General features: G+C 36.3%; 1 protein-coding gene across 3 annotated transcripts in view; it reads left to right on the top strand.

Annotated features, from left to right (window-relative positions):
* The window catches only part of adam11 (ADAM metallopeptidase domain 11), a 65,965-nt gene extending 41,401 nt beyond the window's left edge, over positions 1 to 24,564 (top strand). For 2 of the 3 annotated variants that reach the window (XM_051914923.1, XM_051914925.1), the window contains exons 20-26: positions 58 to 121; positions 5,336 to 5,441; positions 5,568 to 5,687; positions 7,955 to 8,123; positions 12,702 to 12,816; positions 14,719 to 14,809; positions 17,614 to 19,163. In XM_051914923.1, coding sequence (XP_051770883.1) covers positions 58 to 121; positions 5,336 to 5,441; positions 5,568 to 5,687; positions 7,955 to 8,123; positions 12,702 to 12,816; positions 14,719 to 14,809; positions 17,614 to 17,659 — 711 coding nt within the window. In that variant the 3' untranslated portion in view covers positions 17,660 to 19,163. Of the gene's footprint in view, positions 1 to 57; positions 122 to 5,335; positions 5,442 to 5,567; positions 5,688 to 7,954; positions 8,124 to 12,701; positions 12,817 to 14,718; positions 14,810 to 17,613; positions 19,164 to 19,239 lie in introns of those variants that run through there. The other variant, XM_051914924.1, reaches the window with a different exon arrangement.
* The last annotated feature ends 764 nt before the right edge of the window (positions 24,565 to 25,328 follow it).

Below are 25,328 nucleotides of genomic sequence, written 5' to 3'. Positions count from 1 at the left end.
TGTGTGTGTGTGTGTGTGTGTACTATCAGCTGATGTACTCTCTTCTGGCTCTCTCAGGGCCGCTGCTATGGGGGCCGCTGTAAGACAAGGGATGCCCAGTGTCAGGCGCTCTGGGGCCACAGTGAGTAATATTGTACAGTATATGTTTAAAAACCTCAAAACAAGTAATGAATATTAATTACAGATGTAGACATTATGGTTGGTTTTGGTTTCTGTTAGGATAAATCTGTACTGTTTTGATTTTTTTGTTTTTAGAATAGTGTTCGAAATTAAATCTCCAGTCTTGAATTTTACCTGCTTCAAGCAATGCTTCCTCGGGAATTAAAAACATAATAATTTACAAAACTGTTTCATCAATTTGTGCATTTCTGACAGTAGTTCCTTCCCATAACTTTTTAATGAAGACACTTTTTTGGTGTCTTCTGCACTTTCTGCACAGCACTCCAGTTAATGATGACTCTTTGTATGATCACTGCAGCATTCATTTTATTTGAACATTTGGGCTGTGGTTGTTGTAGAAAATGTGATGAAAGAGAAGCAGCAACTGGACTGTGCCAATATGCATAAAATGAATCAGACAGGTTATTAACAAAATTGCCTGAATTTGTCAGATGATTGTCTCCTGGTTACTTGATAATCAGATATTGGTTTGTGTGACAATGAATGATGTCTGTGATTGCCTAGTTAATTTTAAATTAGTGCAATGAATCATTTTAAAAATAATTTTTTAAAGTGCTCCTATTATGCTTTTTTTGGATATTACCTTTCATGTAGTAATACAGCTGATTGTGAATGCAAAAGGTCTGCAAAGTTTCAAAGATGGACAAATGTAGTTACTATCTTCCAGAAGAAAGAACTGATTCTGAACTGCCTGAAACAAGTCATCAGTAAAGCTAGTCAGACTTCCAGTACAAACCTACATAGGTTTGGAACAAATTTACATAATGCTTGTCTATGGTCTTCAAAAACCGCTTTTCCACTGTTGGGCCAGTGCGAGCCAGGGCTCGAGCCGCAAGGCCAAATCAAGCTGTATTTCCACTGTTGTGCCAATAGCCCCGCAGCGCTACCCTAAAACCCACCTTTAACACACTCCCATAGAACAACATCACACAACCCCAACATTTACCAGCATGGGGCTAGCTGACTGAAAACTAGCTAGAGCATGACAGAAGTGTCTTTTAGACTTAAGACTCCAGAATCGATATTTGACCAATGATTTACAATAAAAAAAAATTTACAGTGACAATAATTTATTTATTTGTGTCAGGAGTGCACATCAATAATTCTAAATCAAACTGGTATTTATCATTACCTCAAATAAAATGAAAACACACATACTTATTTAGTCGCACCTTCTTCCATTTATGTGTGTTCACAGGAATGCATAAAACAGCTCCATTAAATGTAGGGTTAGGCAAGTTTTTTTATAAACACTTTTTGTTATACTGGTTGAAACTCCCTGCACATCCTGATAGAATTCAATAATAGAAGTGATCTAAATATTTAAAAAAAAAACATGTAAAAACATGTACAGTGCTCAGCGTAAATGAGTACACCCCCTTTGAAAAGTAACATTTTAAACAATATCTCAGTGAACACAAAAACAATTTCCAAAATGTTGACAAGACTAAGTTTAATATAACATCTGTTTAACTTATAACATGAAAGTAAGGTTAATAATATAACTTAGATTACACATTTTTCAGTTTTACTCCAATTAGGGTGATGCAAAAATGAGTACACCCCACAACAAAAACTGCTACATCTAGTACTTTGTATGGCCTCCATGATTTTTAATGACTTCTAGGCATGGAATGAACAAGTTGGCGATATTTTGCAACATCTATCTTTTTCCATTCTTCAAGAATGACCTCTTTTAGAGACTGGATGGAGAGTGATGCTCAACTTGTCTCTTCAGAATTCCCCATAGGTGTTCAATTGGGTTCAGATCAGGAGCCAATGAATCACTTTCACCATGTTTTTCTTCAGAAAAACCACAGTGGCCTTAGATGTGTGTTTAGGATCATTGTCATGTTGAAAAAGTGCACGACGACCAGGGGCACGGAGTGATGGTAGCATCTTCTCTTTCAGTATAGAGCAGTACATCTGTGAATTCATGATGCCATCAATGAAATGCAGCTCCCTGACACCAGCAGCACTCATGCAGCCCCACATAAGGACTCTGCCACCACCATGTTTCACTGTAGGCACTATGCATTTTTCTTTGTATTCCTCACCTTTGGACACCATACAGTTTTGAAGCCATCAGTTCCAAAAACATTTATCTTGGTCTCATCACTTCAGAGTATAGAGTCCCAGTAGTCTTCATCTTTGTCAGCATGGGCCCTGGCAAACTCTAGGCGGGCTTTTTTGTGCCTGGGCTTTAGGAGAGGCTTCTTTTGTGGACAGCACCCATGCATGCCATTCCTCTGCAGTGTACGCTGTATTGTGTCACGGGAAATAGTCACCCCAGTTTGGCTTTCTACTTCTTTAGATAACTGCAGTGAACTTGCATGCCGATTTTCTTCAACCCTTCTCATCAGAAGACGCTCCTGTTGAAGTGTTAACTTCCATGGATGACCTGGACATCTCTGTGAGATGGTTGCAGTTCCATCTTTTTTAAATTTCTGTACCACTTTTGCTACAGTATTCCGACTGATAAGTAAAGCTTTGCTGATCTTCTTGTAGCCTTCACCTTTCTGGTGTAAAGAAATGATTTTCTTTCTCAGGTCTTGTGACATTTCTCTTCCATATGGTGCCATTGCTGACAGCATGAAATGGGAAGGGGTTTTAACACCCTTTTATAGTCAACTGTCTGCTGGACACCTGTGTAATGAATAATTAGACTCGCCTGTGGTTGAATTCTTGTTAAATTAGACATTTGTAGTCTAAAATTTAGCTTTGCTCCAGAGACTTTCAGTGGGGTGTACTCATTTTTGCATCACCCTAATTTGAGAAACTGAAAATGTTGTTCTCTAAGTTATATTATTAACCTTACTTTCATGTTATAAGTTAAACAGATGTTATATAAAACTTAGTCTTGTCAACATTTTGGAAATTGTTTTTGTGTTCATTGAGATATTGTTTAAAATGTTACTTTTCAAAGGGGGTGTACTCATTTACGTTGAGCACTGTACATATACCTTCTGTGGAAGTCTCAGGACCAAAAAATGTTTGTCTAATCATTGCATTCGATGTCCTATACCTGCCTGTCAACATATGTATTTCCATACCTCTGTGCACCCTGCTTGCGCAGATATCACACATCATCAGTGTGTTCTGTAACAGGACCAAAAAATGTTCGTCCATTCATTGCATTCAATGTCCTACCTGCCTGTCAACATATGTATTTCCATACCTCCACGCACCCTGCTTGCACAGACATCACACGTCCGTAAGGCTATGCAGAGTCGTAGACAGTCACTGAGCACCACAAACAAACAGCAGAGCAACAGAGGGAGCTCATGCACAGAAAAGTTTTTAATGTTTTTGAAAGAAGTCTCTTATGCTCACCAAGGCTGCATTTATTTAATCAAAAATACAGTAAAAACAGTAATATTGCGAAATATTGCAGATGCATTAGTCTGGTATCAACAAAGGCACAGAAGAGACTGATAAATACACGATTATAATTATATATGATTTGTCTATTCTTTAAGTGGTCTCTGGTATTTTCCATCATCATATATGTATTTATTATCGCAATTGTTAGCATAATTAGCCTTTGCATATAAATATATTTCTGCCTCATACAGTGATCAGTATGCCTATTGGGTTGTAATCCAAAATTATTTCAAACATTTGCTGGTGTCTGAAAGTGAGTTTTTAGCTGAAAATTGTTTTAAATGTCTTAAATGTTTGTTAGCTGGTAGCCTGATATAATAATATGGGAAATAATCAGCAGTGTTGACACCTCCTGACTCAGATAAACTCCATCCTTGTTCATGACCACTTCTCAAGCCCCAGTTGGCCCGCTTTGGCCCAAGGCATTTGACGGGCATTTGACAAAAACCCCTGGTTGTTGGCCCTGAGGAAGCCCTGAGGAAGCCCCCAAAGTGACGGTGGAAACACTTTTGGCCCTGGCAAACACTAACACTCTCACTTTTGGCCCAACGATGGAAACACAGCTAATGGCTGCCCACGAACAATGTCTACTTTGACCTGCCCTCAAATACTGTAGCTGTTTTCTGCGCTGCAAAAGCAAATCCACTTTGCATGCTCAGGCTCTAGTTGATATGGTAAAACTGACGCCATCATTACTGTTCCTATCACTGTGTATACAAGTGCTGAGGAAGTGTTATGGCGGGGAAGATGGAGAGGTGGACTTATATTGCAAGAACAAAGAGAGGCAGAAACGTAACATCTAAGCAGTATACATAGACAATATAGGACAATGAACTGAAACAAACTGAGGGCTTAAATACACCAGACTTAATGAGGAACTAAACAAGACGCAGGTAAAAACAATAGGTAACAATGACAACAAACTAGCAACTAGAGCAAAGGAAACAGTAACGAAACATAGGGGAAACAAGGAAATACAAATTAAAAGTACATGAAACTGAAAACCAAACTAAATGTTACAGGAAGCCTCCGGAGCTGAAATTCAGATATGGTAATGGGAGTTTTGTTTCTGAAACGCGCTGTAAGCGGTAGACCAATCACAACAGTCTGGGCCATCAGACCAATCAGAGCATAGTAGACTCTCGGAAAGGATCGATTTAGAGTTTCTGGATCCTTGATTGAGTTGTTTTATACAGAAAAGAGGTTATGCTGCAATGTATATTATGAGAAAAATAAATTGTTTTTTGACCTTGGATGCAAGTAAACCTATTGTAAACCTAAACTTTTAAAATAGCATAATAGAGGCACTTTAATGTTTTAAAAATGTCTACTAATAACCCATAATATATGCAACCAAAACATTAACCTAGATTAATTATTGCGGTAAATATATTGTAAGTTTTTTGTCCCCAGATGTTAGTTAGGAAAAACTTCCTGTCACTGATAAGCATGACACATGTTCTCTAACTACAATACCCATCATTCTAGCAATGTAAGTGACCTTTATTGCTGATTTCACCCAGAATGGGAAAGGAGAATTTTTCAGTTACATTTGTCAGGGAAAGTGTCACATGTTACTTGAAAATTAATTTTTGTGTCAATTTAATAAGTAACATGTTATTCCCAGTACTTCAAAAACAGTTCCGTTAAAGTAAAAAGCAGATTTTGGGAGTTCATTTGGCTTGGTTATTTGTCAAATATACACTATTCCATCCCGTAACTGAAATCGCACATGCACGGTGTTCAGTTATTTGATCATGTGTGCCATTAGACGCAGCAGATCGCATGTGTTATGAGAAGCTGAACATCGAGGGTACGGAGCGTGGCAACTGTGGTCAGGACAGCAGCTCGCGCAGCTGGATTCAGTGCAATAAACAGTGAGTAACAGCCAGAACAATGTTTCATAACCTTTTTTAGTGACATTGTTTCTCTTTGCTGGAAGGATTGTTCTCTTTCTTCTTTATCGGTCTTTCACTGTTATTTCTTTCTGTGTTATTTCACAGGGATGTATTGTGCGGATTTTTATTGTGCACTAATATCACGGTGAAACCACGGTATGGAGACTTACATGGTGAAGTCACAAGTCTGACCATCTACCACCAGAACAAGTACCTGGATTGTCGGTAAATGCAGATATTTGCTTCTTGGGTATAATTAATTTATTTTAAGCATGTTCAGATATTTTTTTAATGGAAAACAAGATACTGGTTAAGGTGAATTTAGGACTACCCGAAAATTCTGGGGTTTAAGGTGAGATGGAGGTCTTTGGCCACTGCATTGAGTCTCTCTGCTCTCAGAACAAGTGTCATGTTTTTAAGACACTGTCAAATTAAAAATAGTTCTGGCAGTCTGGAGTCTCCTGACAGATACCACAAGTTCTTTTAGTTCAAGTAAATAACCTGATCTTATTAAAAAAAAAAAAAACTAACTATTTTACAAGGTGGTGATTTTGTATGAATTCATATGATGTGATTTGTAATGTATGATTTTTAGAAAGGTCAACACCTAAACTTAACTATCAGTAGGACGTAAGCAAATTGTACAAAAATGTACGGATGAGATTGTACGAATTGCCAAACCATAAAATAGTTACGAATTGCCATGAGAGTGTGTTGGATAGTAAGGGATAATATACACCCAGCCGGTTGTTATTGCAAAATAAAACCCAACAGAGTGATCAGCACCCCGATGAGAAGAGACATTTTGCAATAACACCATCTGGATGTACTATTCCCTGCCTTAAATACCCAGAGTAGTTTAGTGTCTCATTATTGGTGAATAACTGACCTCAGAATGTCACGACTGACCATTCAGAATCAAGCATTTCAGAGAGGTAAGTAAGTAAGTAAGGGATAATGTACACCCAGCCAGTTGTTATTGCAAAATAAACCCCAACTGAGTGATCAGGCCCCCGATGAGAAGAGACATTTTACGATAACAACCATCTGGATGTACTATTCCCTGCTTATTACATGCCTGCTTTCCACATTAGTAAATAATTGGACACGAAAAATGTATTCGAGTTGAAATGTTTTATTAGCTCATTAAATGCAAAGCTTCTGCGAAAAAAATAGTTCCTAACAAGCAACTTATTTGAGACTACAAGATTTAATGAATAATGTACAGTTGTACTACTTCTTACACAGCTTTTCATCATATAAGTAATGACAGGGATATGAAATATTGATTTGAGAAGAAAGCATTTTAAAATCTTACCTGTTTATTATCTTATCCATTATAGTGTACAAAACAATCATTCTAGCAACAAGACAAACCCTACAACAATATTCCTGTAGGCCTACTGTTAATACTGAAGTCCCCTGGTTTCATTTTACAGTAAGTACAGTTGATAACTGAGGCGCAAGATGGCACCAGCTGCGTTTGAATGAAACGAGAGAGAGTGCGTCCATGGTGTGATACTAGAGACATGAAAGAAGCACCAGCCTCAAATACCCAGTGTAGTGTTGCTCTCGTTATCAGTGAATAACTGACCTGACCATTCAGAATCAAGCATTTCAGAGAGCTGTGTAATAAATGCTTTTAACATGTCTCTAGACTCATCCCTTCTGTTCTGTTGGGTAAGTGTACTTGAAGGAGTTTGTCCATCACTAGATGTTTCCATCCACCCATTTTTATGCGCAAATTGGGGTATCGCATAAAAAAACGTTGGATGGAAACGCCAAGATGCGCATAAATTCTAATAATATGCATAAAAAATGTATATGCCCAAATGATGCGGATAAAGAAGACGAACATAAACTACAATGGAAAGACATTTACCAAATAAATCCCTTGATGCGCAATTAGTGAATACACAGCATCTCAAATGTTGGTTTGATTCTGAAATGCCTGAGCAAAGTTTGTCATCAGAATGATTTGGTATAATGACCTCCCAGAACTGTCTCACATGATTGCATTTCCAACATCCAAACGCAAGATAACACAACAGTGTTTATTGCATTTTGTCTCCACGCTCTGAGCCGCAAGTAATTTATGATGGAGGGAAAAAGAGCCACAGTTTCTTCTCCAATTGCAGCAACTTCCATTTTTATTACAGATATTTTTTGCCAATTTCTTAGGAAGTAACTAATTTGTTCTCTTGAACACATGGGATAGAAACAGTGCTTTATTCGTAAAAGTTTTATGCATCATTCCCAAAGTTAAATTCGCAACTTTGAATGGAAACATAGCTACTGATCCTCTCCAGAGTCTTCAGCACTGCTGATTCACTGGACTGAATGTCACAGTGTTGACATTCACAAGTTGTTGTCTGACAAATGGAGCGCAAGGTTCCACCGAAAATGGCCAACGTTTGTGTTAAGAGGTTGTGTTAAAAGTAACCTTTGCAGTGTTTGTGTGTAACACAGAGCTATTGTTTGTGTGTGTTCAGTGGGGGTCATGCAGTGTTAGAGGACGGCACTGATCTCGGGTACGTAGAGGACGGCACACCGTGTGGTCCAAATATGATGTGCCTGGACCACCGCTGTCTGCAGGTCACAACCTTCAACCTGTCATCCTGTCCCGGTTCGTCCTTCTCACAAGTGTGCTCTGATCATGGGGTGAGCTGCTCATCTTTGACAAATCTAACATCACACTCACATACTGTGTGTTTTGGGGTCGATGTTTTTTTTTAAATGAGATGACCCGGATAAAATATGCACTTAACATTTCTAGCACTGTTACATTTGCCATGGGCTAGTACATTTGACAAAAGTGTAGACTCATTCTTAAAAGGATTGTTTACTCACCCTCATGTCGTTCCAAACCCATAAGACTATTACATGCAGCATAACAAATTTGTTAGTTTATCTGTTTTGCTGTAGCCCAAAGTAAAATATTATGAATATATCATAGCAATATAAGACATGTTTTCATATTTTCCTTTTTTCTTTCCTTCAAAATGTCTCACGGGCCAGATTAGACTTTGAAAGTCCTACCCTACAGAAGTTCAGAGCATAGAGTTCAGAGCACCCCTATCTACAGTGCTAGAATTGGAAGGCTGATATTCTTTGAAATAAAGTCATTTGGTATAATCTTTTATTAATATCTTACAGTGTATGGCATAACCAACATGGAGGAATCCGTTTTGTTGCCATGTGACAAGAAAACCACAAAACAGGAAATTATTACAGAGACCCTTGTAGAACATTATGGCTCTGTGTAAAGGTTATTAAGCCTCTTATAAAAAAAAATAAGATAATTTGACCTTGTTCTGACATGCTATGGTCAGTTCAGATTGTCAAAAGTGCCTTGAATACTTTCATGTAAAAAAAAAAAAAAAAAAAAAAATTTAAATGATGATTATAGGTGTTGGTCATATAATTAGAATATCATCAAAAAGTTGATTTATTTCACTAATTCCATTCAAAAAGTGAAACTTGTATATTATATTCATTCATGTTTATTTCTTTTAATTTTGATGATTATAACTGACAACTAAGGAAAATCCCAAATTCAGTATCTCAGAAAATTAGAATATTGTGAAAAGGTTCAATATTGAAGACACCTGGTGCCACACTCTAATCAGCTAATTAACTCAAAACACCTGCAAAGGCCTTTAAATGGTCTCTCAGTCTAGTTCTGTAGGCTACACAATCATGGGGAAGACTGCTGACTTGACAGTTGTCCAAAAGACGACCATTGACACCTTGCACAAGGAGGGCAAGACACAAAAGGTCATTGCAAAAGAGGCTGGCTGTTCACAGAGCTCTGTGTCCAAGCACATTAATAGAGAGGCGAAGGGAAGGAAAAGATGTGGTAGAAAAAAGTGTACAAGCAATAGGGATAACCGCACCCTGGAGAGGATAGTGAAACAAAACCCATTCAAAAATGTGGGGGAGATTCACAAAGAGTGGACTGCAGCTGGAGTCAGTGCTTCAAGAACCACTACGCACAGACGTATGCAAGACATGGGTTTCAGCTGTCGCATTCCTTGTGTCAAGCCACTCTTGAACAACAGACAGCGTCAGAAGCGTCTCGCCTGGGCTAAAGACAAAAAGGACTGGACTGTTGTTGAGTGGTCCAAAGTTATGTTCTCTGATGAAAGTAAATTTTGCATTTCCTTTGGAAATCAGGGTCCCAGAGTCTGGAGGAAGAGAGGAGAGGCACACAATCCACGTTGCTTGAGGTCCAGTGTAAAGTTTCCACAGTCAGTGATGGTTTGGGGTGCCATGTCATCTGCTGGTGTTGGTCCACTGTGTTTTCTGAGGTCCAAGGTCAACGCAGCCGTATACCAGGAGGTTTTAGAGCACTTCATGCTTCCTGCTGCTGACCAACTTTATGGAGATGCAGATTTAATTTTCAACAGGACTTGGCACCTGCACACAGTGCCAAAGCTACCAGTACCTGGTTTAAGGACCATGGTATCCCTGTTCTTAATTGGCCAGCAAACTCGCCTGACCTTAACCCCACAGAAAATCTATGGTGTATTGTGAAGAGGAAGATGCGATATGCCAGACCCAACAATTCAGAAGAGCTGAAGGCCACTATCAGAGCAACCTGGGCTCTTATAACACCTGAGCAGTGCCACAGACTGATCGACTCCATGCCACGCTGCATTGCTGCAGTAATTCAGGCAAAAGGAGCCCCAACTAAGTATTGAGTGCTGTACATGCTCATACTTTTCATGTTCATACTTTTCAGTTGGCCAAGATTTCTAAAAATCCTTTCTTTGTATTGATCTTAAGTAATATTTTAATTTTCTGAGATACTGAATTTGGGATTTTCCTTAGTTGTCAGTTATAATCATCAAAATTAAAAGAAATAAACATTTGAAATATATCAGTCTATGTGTAATGAATGAATATAATATACAAGTTTCACTTTTTGAATGGAATTAGTGAAATAAATCAACTTTTTGATGATATTCTAATTATATGACCAGCACCTGTATATGGAAAATATAAGGATGTAACAAGAAAGCATTTCTTTTTGCTATATGTTTACGCCATGCCATGTCAAGTCCAATTTATATGTATAGCACTTTTCACAATACACATCATTTCAAAGCAGCTTTACACAAATTCATACTGTTAAATCTATAATGCCTTATTGCTTTACCATAGAGCAAGTTTATGTCTGGGTGATATGTCGATATAAAACAATGATACGGGTGATCCTCCGAATTTTAGATCTAACTATATTCACGCATGGACAAAGTATCGGCTAAAACAAAGATTGGTTTTGTTGTAAGGGAGAGTAAACAGTTCTCAGAAAACATCAAAAGTGAAAAATAGCCGGTTGTCAAAATGTCTGATGTGAATTTAACATTGTCCAAATTTAATTAGCAGTCAATTAAGTTGACAATGTTGACCCTGACATAAAGTAACAAAATTGTCATTCATCCTTGAAATGAAATGACAAAATTCTGTCATTAATTACTCACCCTCATGTCGTTCCACACCCGTAAGACCTTCGTTCATCTTCGGAACACAAATTAAGATATTTTTGATGAAATCCGAGAGGTATATGACTCGTCAGCAATATAATCAACATTTTCAAGGTCCTGAAAGGTACTAAAGACCTCGCTAAAACAGTCGACATGACTACAGTGGTTCAACCTTAAAGGGGTCATGAACTGCATTGTTTTATTGTTTTATAATGTTTTCTGGGTGCACTTATAATGTTAGTATGCTTTTTACATCCAAAATTGTCATAATTTAGAAATAAAAGGCATTTTTGCGACCCTGATTTTAACCCTCTGTTTTGAACGCTCTGTTTTAAGGCACATGTCTGCTGTGAGGCTTCAGCGTAAACGCCCACTTCTGTGATTGGCTGATATCTTTCCATTTGAAATAGCCAAGTATTACTCTCTCTTTTAGCACATTTTTACTATTACGGCTCTTAAGGTTAACTAATCGTGAAAAGTGCTGCATTACATTTAGATCTATGGCATTATATTTAGATCGTGGCATGAAAGGTTGCATTGATGAACAGCCGATCACAGACATGCTGTTGAGCATATGAAAGCTGTGATCTCGTCATTGCAACTCAATTTCTGCACACTAACAAATGCTTTCATCGTCACTAACAGTGCAAACGCGATATAACTAAGAGATTCGTTGAATAAAACGGGAGTTTTGGCACGTGCCCAGAACTCAGTCATTGGTAAACTCGTGCTGTTTGACAGCTCCAGCACGCGCTGTTTGATTGACAGCTCTAGCGATTGTAAAGGGAGTATTCTTTGATGGCTTTCTTTGTATGATTTATTCACCATTTAAATAACAGATTTTCATCCTACTATGAGAAACAACATGAAACTGACCGTTTAGTCACTGGTTTGATTTACTGACACATAGACAAAGAACATCTGACTGTACATGAATTATTACATATCAGATCAGGCATTAGAACAGTAGGAGTAACTCACTTACTTACATGTTGTTGCATTACTGTCGATTCCATATCGTAAAAGTCTGCGCCGAAATGCGTTTGATTTACCAAAGAATCCACAGTGAAATACCGAATAGAAATAAAGCGCAACTGAGACACTCACATTGTTGAAAATAATAACCATATTCCTAGCATAAGGATCCTTTGAAAGGTAATGTTATTTTTGTCCTGTTGTATCGCTCTCTCACTAACATGCCAGTGGGCAGGGCTAATGTTGCAGTGATGAAGTAGGTGTTGATTTCTTCTGCGGAGGCGGTGTTTTACCTATCTATAGGCACATTCCAGAATCAGTCGTTCAATGGGCCTGGTGTCAATAAAAGCTTTTATTGGACTAACAAGGAAGTTTTCAGTTCTGAAACTTACAGGATATTCTTATAGTACGATGACTTCTTATATATCAAAAGCAACCAATGCAGTCACGTCGGCGGTTTTAACAATGTCTTTAGTACCTTTCTGGACCTTGAAAGTGTTTATTATATTGCTGTCTCTGGACGAGTCATATACCTCTCATCAAAATATTTTAATTTGTGCTCCAAAGATGAACAAAAGTCTTATGGGTGTGGAACGACATGAGGGTGATTAATTAATGACAGAATTTTCATTTTTGGGTGAACTAAACCTTTAATTTTCATTGTAAATTTAACTGCTAGTCCAGATAGTGTTGCTATACTGTAGTAATGTGAGCCAAGATATTTTTGTTCCAGCTTTTGGCTTATCTAGATATTTTCTGCCTCTCTCCTTGTTAGACGTGCAGTAATGAGGTGAAGTGTATCTGTGACTCCAACTACACTGGGAAGGACTGCAGTGTGTATGATCCCATTCCGGACCCCCAACCTCCAGACGGTCCTGAGAAGTACAAAGGTTCACAACGCATTCTGTCACTCTTTCACACATTCAGTGTTAGGAATGTAATACTAGTGCCAATGTTTAGTGGCATAACTAGGATCGTAAGGGCCCCAGGTGTCTATTTAACATTAAATAAATAGTGTCCATGGGGGAAGTGTCCAAAGAAAAGGGGGGATCTGTTGTCCTTGTTGTGAATGCTGAGGGGAGTGTGGTCCAGGTTAGGACGGGGTCCAGTGGACACTTTAAAGGCTTCATTATCTTGAGATGAGCTTCATCACACACTACCAGCCGTGTGTAAAGGGGGTGGTGCTGTCAGCACCATAAAAGGAATAATTTGAATATGCAGAAACAAAAAAGATACTTGGGGTGGGACACAGGTGTAAATACATCACATACATTATTGTATTGTATAAAGTCGGCACACCATGGCTCCGAAATTTAGAAATGTATTGACAGACTCTCACAAAGGTGATGTTTCAAACACGCAGGCTCTTCATCAGACCATTAGATGTCACCTTTGTCAGAGTCTGTCAATAAATTTGGATATTTCTGGAGCCATGGTGTGCCGACTTTATATATATATTTTTTCTGTTTAAGTTATTTTTGGCCGAGCACCCACTTTGAACAATCTGTCAGTGCCTGCTTTTGTTTTGTGTTTGCTATATGGTTTAAAAAAAAAAAAAAAAAAACCTGTAGAATTTAATAAAAAATATCCTAAACACATTTGAAAACTATAACCTACATAAAAGTGACACATATTGCCCTAATATTAAATATTTAATGTAAGTATAACAGTGTAACATTTATTATAAATATATGCCATGACCCTACAGGATAAGCAGTATGGAGAATAAATGGATGGATAAATATATACATATTTATATACTGTATATATGGATAAATGTATATCTTCTTAAAAAGCATATTTTATGAAATGGTTATCATAATCCAGAAAATATCATACCGTTACAAACCTATTTCGGGCACATTATTTACAATTAAACTGCTTGTTCATCTAATCCAGTCAATCACGCTTCAGGGGTATATAAGCAGTAACTCAACCTGCCAACCTCCAATGACATTTCTCCAGATTTGATCTCAATTTAATATTGAATCTCCAGTAATGGACAGCATGCCAAATCCATTTCCTTTTGCATACTGATTATATGATCAAGTGAACTTGTGAATTTAAAAATAGTTAAATGAAGTAGTGACATTTTTAGATGTCATTTCATAATTACTTTTTATTTTGAAATACGGTTGAAGTGTACTGCCGAATATACTGACAACTTGTGACAAGCAAATGGTAAACTAAAATATACTGACTATACTGACTTGGTTTTAAAATATTTGGGAAACCCCTGACTTATAAGCATGTGCAAAATCATTTCTAACATTCAGATAATTATACAGACTATCCAGATGTGGAGTCCTGTTCTACTAAGGTTCTCAAACCTGTCCTGTGGAACCCCAACCACTGCACATTTTTGTCTCCCTCATCTAACACACCTGATTCAAGTTATCAGCTAATTAGTAGAGACTGCAAGAGTTGAATTGGGTCTTATGAGGGACACATACAAAATGTGCAGTGGTGGGGGATCCCCAGGACAGGTTTGAGAACCACTATGCTAAATGAATGCAGATATTTAGAAACATTGATTGTCTTTGAGACGCCAGGTTCTTCATAACCAATAAACAAATAACAAAAACAATTGTTACCACAAGATGTCACTGACTCCTCCTCCAGAGAGCATGAAGCTAAAAATAACCAATACAGGAAACAGGAATATGGAAGATAAACTAAACTTCAAAATTAAAGCACATGACAATATAAAAGTCATGAATAAAAACATAAAATGAAAAACTGAAACCCACATGACAGATATGTCTTTATTCCCATTCCCTGTCTGTCCACAGGTCCGAGTGGTACAAACATCATCATTGGTTCCATAGCAGGAGCAATACTGCTGGCAGCTATAGTACTGGGAGGAACAGGCTGGGGCTTCAAGTAAGGCATCCATAATTACTGCATTAAAAAAGAAAAAGATGTTCAAGTAGCAAATTTTGACCAATTATTTTTGCTTTATTAACATGTGGCTTTAAAAAAAAGAAAAGAAAAAAAAGAAAGTATTTTATGTGATTGACTGTATTGTCCTATTACTTAAGCATCAATGAATAATGTTAAAGGGGTCATATGATGCTTTTTAATGTTTTCCCTTTCCTTTAGTGTGTAATGTATCTGCTTGTTAAAACACCTTGATCGAAATCCAGATATTACTTCTGGGAATTTCTACATCAAAATGTAACATATTAGCATAAAGCAAAGGCATACGCGAAAAAAGAAGGTGAGGATTCAGTGAATTGTAATCTTTCGCCATGTCGTGGAGACGCTGTGTGTTTGGATGCGAATGTAAAACCCCTTTGTTTGGCCTTCCGGAAATGGATGAAATTTGGAATCAGTGGTTTATTTTCAGATTTATTTATAATGCTGTTCCTTAGCAGTATAACCCAAAAGTTAGCTGGTATACAAAATTAGAAATATACACTTCAGTATGTTTTTTTTTTTTTAAACTGTATTTTATGTTGCCACTTCAGGACATAAAGTTGTTAGGGTGAAGAAGACAAATTAAACCATTGTAACATCATATCTGAAAGGTAAGAGAGTTACAATATAAAAACTCACCACTGTGAAACGCACTGCTCAGGTCGGTTCTAGTTTATCTGCTTGATCATTTCAGAATCTGACTCAGGCTCAACATTGTGAACTGTGTGTTTAAGGGTTAGTTCACCCAAAAATGAAATTTCTGTCGTTAATTACCCTCATGTCATTCCACACTTGTAAGACCTTCGTTCATCTTCGGAATGCAAATTAAGATATTTTTGATGAAATCCGAGAGGTTTCTGATCCCCAGGAAAAAGCAACGTAATTACCACATTCAAGGTCCAGAAAAGTAGTAAAGACATTGTTAGAATAGTCCACGTGACTACAATGGTTCAACTTTAATGTTCAACCTCTTGGATTTCATAAAAAATATCTTAATTTGTGTACCGAAGATGAACAAAGGTCTTACGGGTGTGGAACGACATGAGAGTGAGTACTTAATGACAGAAATTTAATTTTTTGGGGAAACTAACCCTTTAAAGCCTTGGAACCTGAAGCCCGCGATTATGGTGAGGGACATTACATTTCCGACACACGCTTGAGGTTTTTGGCCAATCACAAAGCACTGGGTCAGCTGGCCAATCAGAGCACTCTGGAGTTTGTAGATATTAGAGCGTTTCAGACAGACTGGGAATAGAGGTACTGCAATAAGTACAGGTGCTGGTCATATAATTAGAATATCATAAAAAAGTTTATTTATTTCACTAATTCCATTCAAAAAGTGAAACTTGTATATTATATTCATTCATTACACACAGACTGATATATTTCAAATGTTTATTTCTTTTAATTTTGATGATTATAACTGACAACTAAGGAAAATCCCAAATTCAGTATCTCAGAAAATTAGAATATTGTGAAAAGGTTCAATATTGAAGACACCTGGTGCCACACTCTAATCAGCTAATTAACTCAAAACACCTGCAAAGGCCTTTAAATGGTCTCTCAGTCTAGTTCTGTAGGCTACACAATCATGGGGAAGACTGCTGACTTGACAGTTGTCCAAAAGACGACCATTGACACCTTGCACAAGGAGGGTAAGACACAAAAGGTCATTGCAAAAGAGGCTGGCTGTTCACAGAGCTCTGTGTCCAAGCACATTAATAGAGAGGTGAAGGGAAGGAAAAGATGTGGTAGAAAAAAGTGTACAAGCAATAGGGATAACCGCACCCTGGAGAGGATTGTGAAACAAAACCCATTCAAAAATGTGGGGGAGATTCACAAAGAGTGGACTGCAGCTGGAGTCAGTGCTTCAAGAACCACTACGCACAGACGTATGCAAGACATGGGTTTCAGCTGTCGCATTCCTTGTGTCAAGCCACTCTTGAACAACAGACAGTGTCAGAAGCGTCTCGCCTGGGCTAAAGACAAAAAGGACTGGACTGCTGCTGAGTGGTCCAAAGTTATGTTCTCTGATGAAAGTAAATTTTGCATTTCCTTTGGAAATCAGGGTCCCAGAGTCTGGAGGAAGAGAGGAGAGGCACACAATCCACGTTGTTTGAGGTCCAGTGTAAAGTTTCCACAGTCAGTGATGGTTTGGGGTGCCATGTCATCTGCTGGTGTTGGTCCACTGTGTTTTCTGAGGTCCAAGGTCAACGCAGCCGTATACCAGGAAGTTTTAGAGCACTTCATGCTTCCTGCTGCTGACCAACTTTATGGAGATGCAGATTTCATTTTCCAACAGGACTTGGCACCTGCACACAGTGCCAAAGATACCAGTACCTGGTTTAAGGACCATGGTATCCCTGTTCTTAATTGGCCAGCAAACTCGCCTGACCTTAACCCCATAGAAAATCTATGGGGTATTGTGAAGAGGAAGATGCAATATGCCAGACCCAACAATGCAGAAGAGCTGAAGGCCACTATCAGAGCAACCTGGGCTCTTATAACACCTGAGCAGTGCCACAGACTGATTGACTCCATGCCACGCCGCATTGCTGCAAATGTGCAAAATAATGTTTTTTTTTTTTTACTTTAAAACATGTTAATGTATTCTATTAATAGCATCATATGACCCCTTTAATTATCTTGACCGCTTATCTTATTTTTATGGTAAATGCAGCACAGTGTTTAATGTGACAGTTTCTTTTGTATAATTTAATTTCACAAATACAGTCTTATTCTCTCTCTGTTGTGTTTCTTGACTACAGAAATATCAGAAGAGGAAGGTACGATCCCGCCCAACAAGACATGTGATGTCATACACCCATGTCCACCTAGCATATATTACACCAGCTGTTTTCACGTCTTAGTCTGTCCATTTAGTTTTTGTTTTTATTTTTAAAATAAATGTGAGCCCACTTTATATTAAAGGGTTAGTTCACCGAAAAATGAAAATTATGTAATCATGTAGTTCTACACCTGTAAGACCTTCGTTCATCTTCAGTTCAGAAATTAAGATATTTTTGATAAAATCCGATGGCTCAGTTAGGCCTCCATTGCCAGCAAGATAATTAACACTTTTAGATGCCCAGAAAGCTAATATTTAAAACAGTCCATGTGACTACAGTGGTTCAATCTTAATGTTATGAAGAGACGAGAATACTTTTTGTGCACCAAAAAAAAAAAAAAAAAACTTATTTTCAACAATATCTAGTGATGGCCAGTTTCAAAACACTGCTTCATGAAACTTCGAAGCTTTACGAATCTTTTGTTTTGAATCAGTGGTTCGGATCGCCTATCAAACTGCCAAAGTCATGTGAACCCTTATGATGTAATGAAGCCTCGTTTACTAAAAACACATGACTTTGGTGCTCCGAATCACTGACTTGAAACAAAAGATTCGTAAAGCTTCGAAGCTTCATGAAGCAGTGTTTTGAAATCGCCCATCACTAGATATTGTTGAAAAGTCATTATTTTGTGTTTTTGGTGCATAAAAAGTATTCTCGACGCTTTATAATATTAAAGTTGAACAACTGTAGTCACATGAACTGTACTAAATATGTTTTTAGTACCTTTCTGGGCATCTGAAAGTGTCAATTATCTTGCTGGCAATAGAGGCCTCACTGAGCCATCTGATTTTATCAAAAATATCTTAATTTGTGTTCCGAAGATGAACGAAGGTCTTACGGGTGTAGAACAACATGAGGGTGAGTAATTAATACCAGAATTTTCATTTTTGGGTGAACTAAGTGTCTTTTAACATTTAAATTAATAATTTGTTACAGTACACCTACGTTTTTATGTTGTACTTATATTTTAAAGTGACTTGCATATGATTACAGCTGTAATTATTTTTTGTAATTACATTTAAAATGACAATGTTGATCCTTCCGTTACACCTTAACCCACCCTACCCATACCAACAAACCTGTCCTTAACCTTAACCGTATCCCACCTCAATAGCACCAAAATTGTTTTGCAATACAAGAAGAACACAATGTCATTGTTCTTAACAATAATATTTTATGTAAATACATAGTAATTAAAGACACCTAATGTAAAGTGTGACCAAAAGTGTTTCAATGCATTTATTACAGATTCATTTCAATACACCAAACAAAACACATCACATTTATTCCCAAACTCCATAATGTAGACTCATTGGATTACCAATACAGAAACAATCCTCTAACCTCATAAAACATTGAACAATAAATGACCTTTGCCATTTTGATCATATAATTGCTTTAGTAACTTCTTAATTTGAAGTTACTTGTGTGGGATTCATTTTGGAGGCAAATAAAGAATATAAACTACAGTACTCAGTGAATTGTATCATTTAACATATTCTATCTCTTCCTATATTTTCCTTCTTTTCTTTGTCTTTTCTTCAGATCTGGAGGGGGATAAAGCATGTCATCTGCTCTCCTGTGCTTCTGCACTGTATTCTTTTATCTTTGAGGGAAACAGAAGAAACTACCGATGTCTTCCACTCTCTCACCAAACTCCAGTGTCACTCTCTCCTGTCTTTCCTACTTCCTGTTACTGCCTGTCACCTGTTGCCTCGAAACACTCCAGTACATACCATGGTAACATTCTTAAACTGATTTCAATTTCGAAGATGTTACTTATTAGTAATCAGTTTTTGTCTTTTAAACCTAGCACAGAAAATGAAAAAGTCCTCATTTACTCACCCTCATGTCGAACCCATATGACTTTTTCTTTCATGGAGCACAAAATGAGATGTTGAGCAGAAGGTTCACATTGTTGAGTTCCGGAAAAGGACCAAAAACCACCATAAAGATAGTCAATCTGGCTTGTGCGCTATATGCAGATATATTACTGCATATTCAAACATGGCGCATCACTTCAGGTAAATAGTCAGAATTTTCAGTTCCTTATTTTTTCCAAAAAAACTTAATATATTTTCAAAAATGTTATTAATATTATTACAAAATTGATTTACTATAGTGGTCCTAATCAGAGAGCTGCCACCTTAATCGAAACAGACACCAAGATCACTATGCATGATCACTTTAAACTATTTTTCTTTTTAAATACTAATAATTTATGGCCTGAGAAGCCGAGACTTTTTAAGTCCCCTTTGTTCCATGCAGATAAACAGACTCTTCCCCACACATTTTGGAGAAAATCTCTCAGAATACTTATGGATTTCCCAGTAGAAATCTAAAAACAATGTATCTCTTGAAATGGAATGTCTGCTAGCATTCCATGTTTACCCTCATACTAGTCTGATATCTATAATCTTGCTGCTTTTACTATCATCCATATAGTTAAAAAACTTGCATAACCATATGAATGTACTTTTATGTAACAAAAAATAAGGCATTGCTTGTATGTGTTTAATGTAGTTTATACTTTTCATAAGCACATAGCTGAGTGAGGCAAGGCCAGGTAATTTTAGTAAAATATGTATAATTTGTAAATCTTATAAGAGGAACACTGTTTGAATGCACTGAGCTGAGGATACATATGTATGTATATAATGTAAATTACAGCACTATTTTGCCCTTTGACTGTAAAAATAACACTGTCAGATATAAGCACAAATACATTTTGGGGATCGAGAATGAAACATGATGTATACAGACTGATATACTGTATACAGTCGTCACTAATGGGCAAAACCACAATATTCAAAGTCACATTTTTTAATCATTTTTATGTTACAACAATCTTGTCCAGTAAAGGTGCACTAAGTGACTTTGTCTTTCTGTTCTGCTGGCTGATGTCACAGAGCTCTCAGACTTTATACTGACACCTATCTGTGTGGATCAAGGCTATCACCATTTTATATTTTCAGATTATTTACTTTAAAAAAATAATAATAATAATAATTAGTTAGTTATAGTTTTAATAGTTTATAGATAAATGTATTTTAGTTTAGTTTTTTTATTTTATGGACATACAGTACTTCTCTTTCAAACATTCAGAAATAAGCAAGACTTTAGAGCAAAGAAGCATTTGTATTTTACAATAAATCATACAAAACAACATATCAGCTCCATGCTGTTTATTGATTCTCGTGCACAGCCAGCAGAAAACAAGACACCCACTAAGGCGGCAGTTCGTTTACACACAAAAGGTGCAGTCAGACTGGGTCATTTCTACGCTGTTGTACATTTTCATGTCGCCATTATGTATGTAATGAAATATCAAACTCACAAATTGTACAGATGGACATTACATTAGTTTTCTTTGATCATTTTCCATCCTGTTAGACTTTTGTAATATTACTTTAATGAACAAAATCCAGTTCTTAAATGACATCATCCTTCAAGACGTTTTGGTGGAAAAATAGCAGTATTAGCAATGGATTTGATGATACAATGTTCTGCACTCTTAGAAAAAAGGTTCAGTGGGGTTCTGTTATTCTTGACTGAATTTTAAATACACTGTAACAAGGTGCCCTTGTTACAGTGTTATTACAAATATGTACTGAGTAATATTAATTAACAACATGTACTTACTATATAATTAGAATTAGAGTTTGGTTTAAGGTTAGTTGCTTGTAATTATGTATAATATAATGTTATTACTATAGTAGGTACATGTAAGATATGTAACAAAGACACTAAAATAAAGTGTTACAGAATGCTTTATGCCAAAAAGGTTCTATATAAGGAGAAATGTCTTCAATGATTGCTGAATACTTTCATGTTTAACAAGTTATTTCATTTTTTTTTCTACTGTTTACAAGCTGCTTAATTCTTAAAAGTGAATTAAAACAAAATTTATTAAAACTAATTAAATTAAAACGCCTGACAGAACCCTTTAAAGTCCCCCTGTAGTCAATAATTTTATCCCTTAAAACTCATGTTTGATCACAAATTACATATTTAAATGTTTTTTAATTTTTTATTCATGTCTTAAAATAGCTTGAATGAAACTACACCCTTGCCTCTTTTACTATATGCGGATCAATGAATATGCAAATTAGCCTCCACTCACACAAGCTCCGAGATCCACTCGGTCAACTTACTGAGGTAAACGCTGCACAATGGTATCGCTTTTTACAACGCCGGACACATAACAATAATTAAGATGGTTAGCATATTGCTTGACTATATTATCAAACAGCTAATAATGTGTTGCTAATGTTACACATGTTCCCGTTCGCTAGTCAGACAGCTGTCCTCTAAAAATCAGTATCCTTAGAAACGCTTTGAACACCTTAGAACATCAGTGGAGAAAAGCATATTCATCATAACATTGTAATATACATCATTCACCCGCTATATTGCTAAATCTACCCAATTTTTCATGTTAACAGAAAAATACTGGGATAACCTTCTCTTGAGACTCCCCTTCTTTAGATCGGTTATAGTTAATGATATGCTAAAGCCTGCCGGCACGATGACGTGATTGGTTACAAGGTAGTTTGTGATGTCACAAACACCAGCGATTTCAAACCGCGTTTTTGAAGCTGTTTTTAGATCGAAGAGAAAATACTCAGCAATGGTGTTGACTTATGAATTTGCACATGGTTTGTCTTAAAGCAAATTAAAAACACTACATACACATATAAGCAATGTTAAAAACTTTTCCCCACGGGGGGGGGGCTCTAAGGTTCTATATAGAACCTTTTCTTCTAAGAGTGTGTTGTTTGCTGGTTTATCTTAAATTTTCATCCTGATTGATTAAATTTGAAATCTGTATGATAAGATCCAATATATGCTATATATATATATATATATATATATATATATATATATATATATATATATATATATAACTTTTTGACACCCATTGTCTCTCTTGGCTAAGCCAAGAACTTTAACTTTATTTCTAACCTGTTAGGCATGATGGAGACCTGTTCATGATTATTGTGTAAATAATCAAGCTTTGCTGAATAATGTTTAAGAGACTAAGATGGATCAGAACATATTTCTAGAAGAGTCTAATATACCTTATTATAGAATTACTTCTTTAAATTACAACTTAAGCATTTTTAAACTTTTAAAAATGAATAAAAGTACTGAAGTTACTGAGATGAAGTCAGTAGTACACAGTGGATACTTAACAGTGATCACAGAAATTTGGGTGCTTTTCCATACAAACATGCTTACAAATATTGTCTCATCTTAATCATTTAAAAAGTATCCATGCAAGCTTTTGTTTTAGTAGAATCAAGTAATGTTTAATTAGCAATATTTATTTCTTCAGTCAAAATTATGTTTTGTCGTATTTTCCCGTGCCTTCAAAAATACTTCAGAAAAGTTACATTCACCAATGATCAGCCTGTTCCAAAAGTTACTAGTGGTCATGTGTAATGTTATCAAACACAGTACAGCCAAAAATCAGACCTGAACATGCAGTATTAGCAAACTTTAAATTACAGACGTTTAAATGTCTTTAATTCTCTGATAATGTAAATATATTGGGTCCTTTAAAAACACAATCACACAATAATCACACATCTACACCAAATATAGAGCAATGTGCAAGATTCCAAAGAATGACACTTTTTTTTTTTTGATTTTGGGGTTAAATGTTGTACATCTTGAGCCACGTTTTCAGCCAATTGATAGTTTGGGTTGCATGTTTTTGGACCACTAAAGAACCTCTGTTAACAAACCATCAACTTGATAGATGCTGAGAGGAATTATTAAGGACAATCTGTTAACATAGCTGATAACATATTTGTAATATATTGCCTTCAGTCACATTCCAACGTTCCATTCAAATCACTGTGTATTTCATTCACTGAGTTCCAGTGTTTTAGCCGTTTTCTCCTTGAGTGTGGATTTTAAACTATACATTTCTATAGGGTTATTATGGAAATATTATACTTTGTAATAAATTTCAAACAATCTGATTTATAGATTGAATGACATATAAGTAATATCAGGTTCAGCTAGCTCACTGCAAATAAGAATTTTCCTCAATGATGCAACACTATCTAATTTCCAGTGGTTTGTAATTAACATCTCAATAACATCAATTAGCACTGTGGTAGAAAAAAACATCCCAGAAAAATGTAACAGCAATTTTCTTCTTTCCATGACTTGCTTGATGATTTGTTGTATTACCAAGAACAGCCTGCCAGCAAATTAAAGCTTGTTTTTAAAAATGTTTCTGTCACTAATGTTTGGGGAGAGAATTTCTCAGAATGTAAACGACGACATTAATGCCAACAGCAACAGAGCAGAACACTGTTTCTTTTACGTATATTATTATTGTCTGTATGCAAAGGTCTAAATGTATTTGTAACACAAAAAAAACCTACAAATGTACTAGACAATTTTTGTCATGATTTGTCAAATTTCACAAATACAAGTATCTACTGTGCATCAATATGTAGTTAAAAAAAACTTCGAAAGTATTCAAGAGTAGCAATGTTTTATTGTATATTTGTGTATAACAACTGCCATAAAAAACATAAGGATTCCTGGAGAAATGTCTTCCGGGGTGTGAGACTGTATGTAAATTTTGTAATAGCTCACCTGAAGCTTAAACTAACTGAATGGAGGAGAGGTAGATACATTACTGATTTTGTCCTCTCAATTGCCATATAAAAATAGATTCTACTCAGCATGCGTGTGAGTGAAATGTTGAAAACAACTAATTTCTGTTCTTTTTCTCAGAGACGAGATGCAATGTAATTCTTTTTTTAATCTTAAAAAAAAAAAAAACACTGGGAATGTTGACGAGACTTGCAAGTTACGAAGCTTAAATAAATAAAGACTTGAACATTTCTTGCGTTGTTTTTAATAAACTATTTTAAGTATGTGAAAAAACCACCTTTCTTTAGTCCCACTCAGCTCTTCTTTTATCCAGTGTTCCTGTGCTGATGAGCCAATCACAGAAGACTATGATTATTGATAAGTGGGAGGATCTCCTGAATTAGGGGAGGAAAATTCAATTAGCTACCTGAGAGATAACGAAGGGAGAGAGAAAAAAATGAATAGCAGTCCATGCCCACAGGCATAACAACACGTATATACAAGTTCCAAAGCAGCTTTACAGACTATATAGTATTATTAGCCTATAACCTTCTTGGTGATTATGCTGTTTTTGTTTTCATTCGTTTATTCATTCTTTTTATTCTTTTTCTTTTTTTTACTGAGCTGGGTGATGTTTTTTTTACACAATTTTGGGAGAGAAAAAAATTTATACTTTATGTAAATTTACATAATTACATAAATACCTTTTTACATTTGCAGTTTTGGAAAGTAGAACTGCAGCAAGGAAAACTTCTACTGTATAGAGGTACATGGGAGACCAAGGCAAATATAATTTTTACATTTCCATTTGCTCCAACAGAAAAAAAAAAAAAAAAAAATCCAGTATTGCATTCGCTTGACTTTCCTTAAAGGGTTAGTTCACCCAAAAATGAAAATTCTGTCATTAATTACTCACCCTCGTGCCGTTTTACACCAGTAAGATCGTTGATCTTCGGAACACAAATTGAGATATTTTTGTTTAAATCCGATGGCTCCGTGAGGCCTACATAGGGAGC

The sequence above is a fragment of the Ctenopharyngodon idella genome, chromosome 12 (genome assembly GCF_019924925.1).
Source record: "Ctenopharyngodon idella isolate HZGC_01 chromosome 12, HZGC01, whole genome shotgun sequence".
Lineage (NCBI taxonomy): Eukaryota > Metazoa > Chordata > Actinopteri > Cypriniformes > Xenocyprididae > Ctenopharyngodon > Ctenopharyngodon idella.
This window is presented reverse-complemented; position numbering and strand designations above follow the sequence as displayed.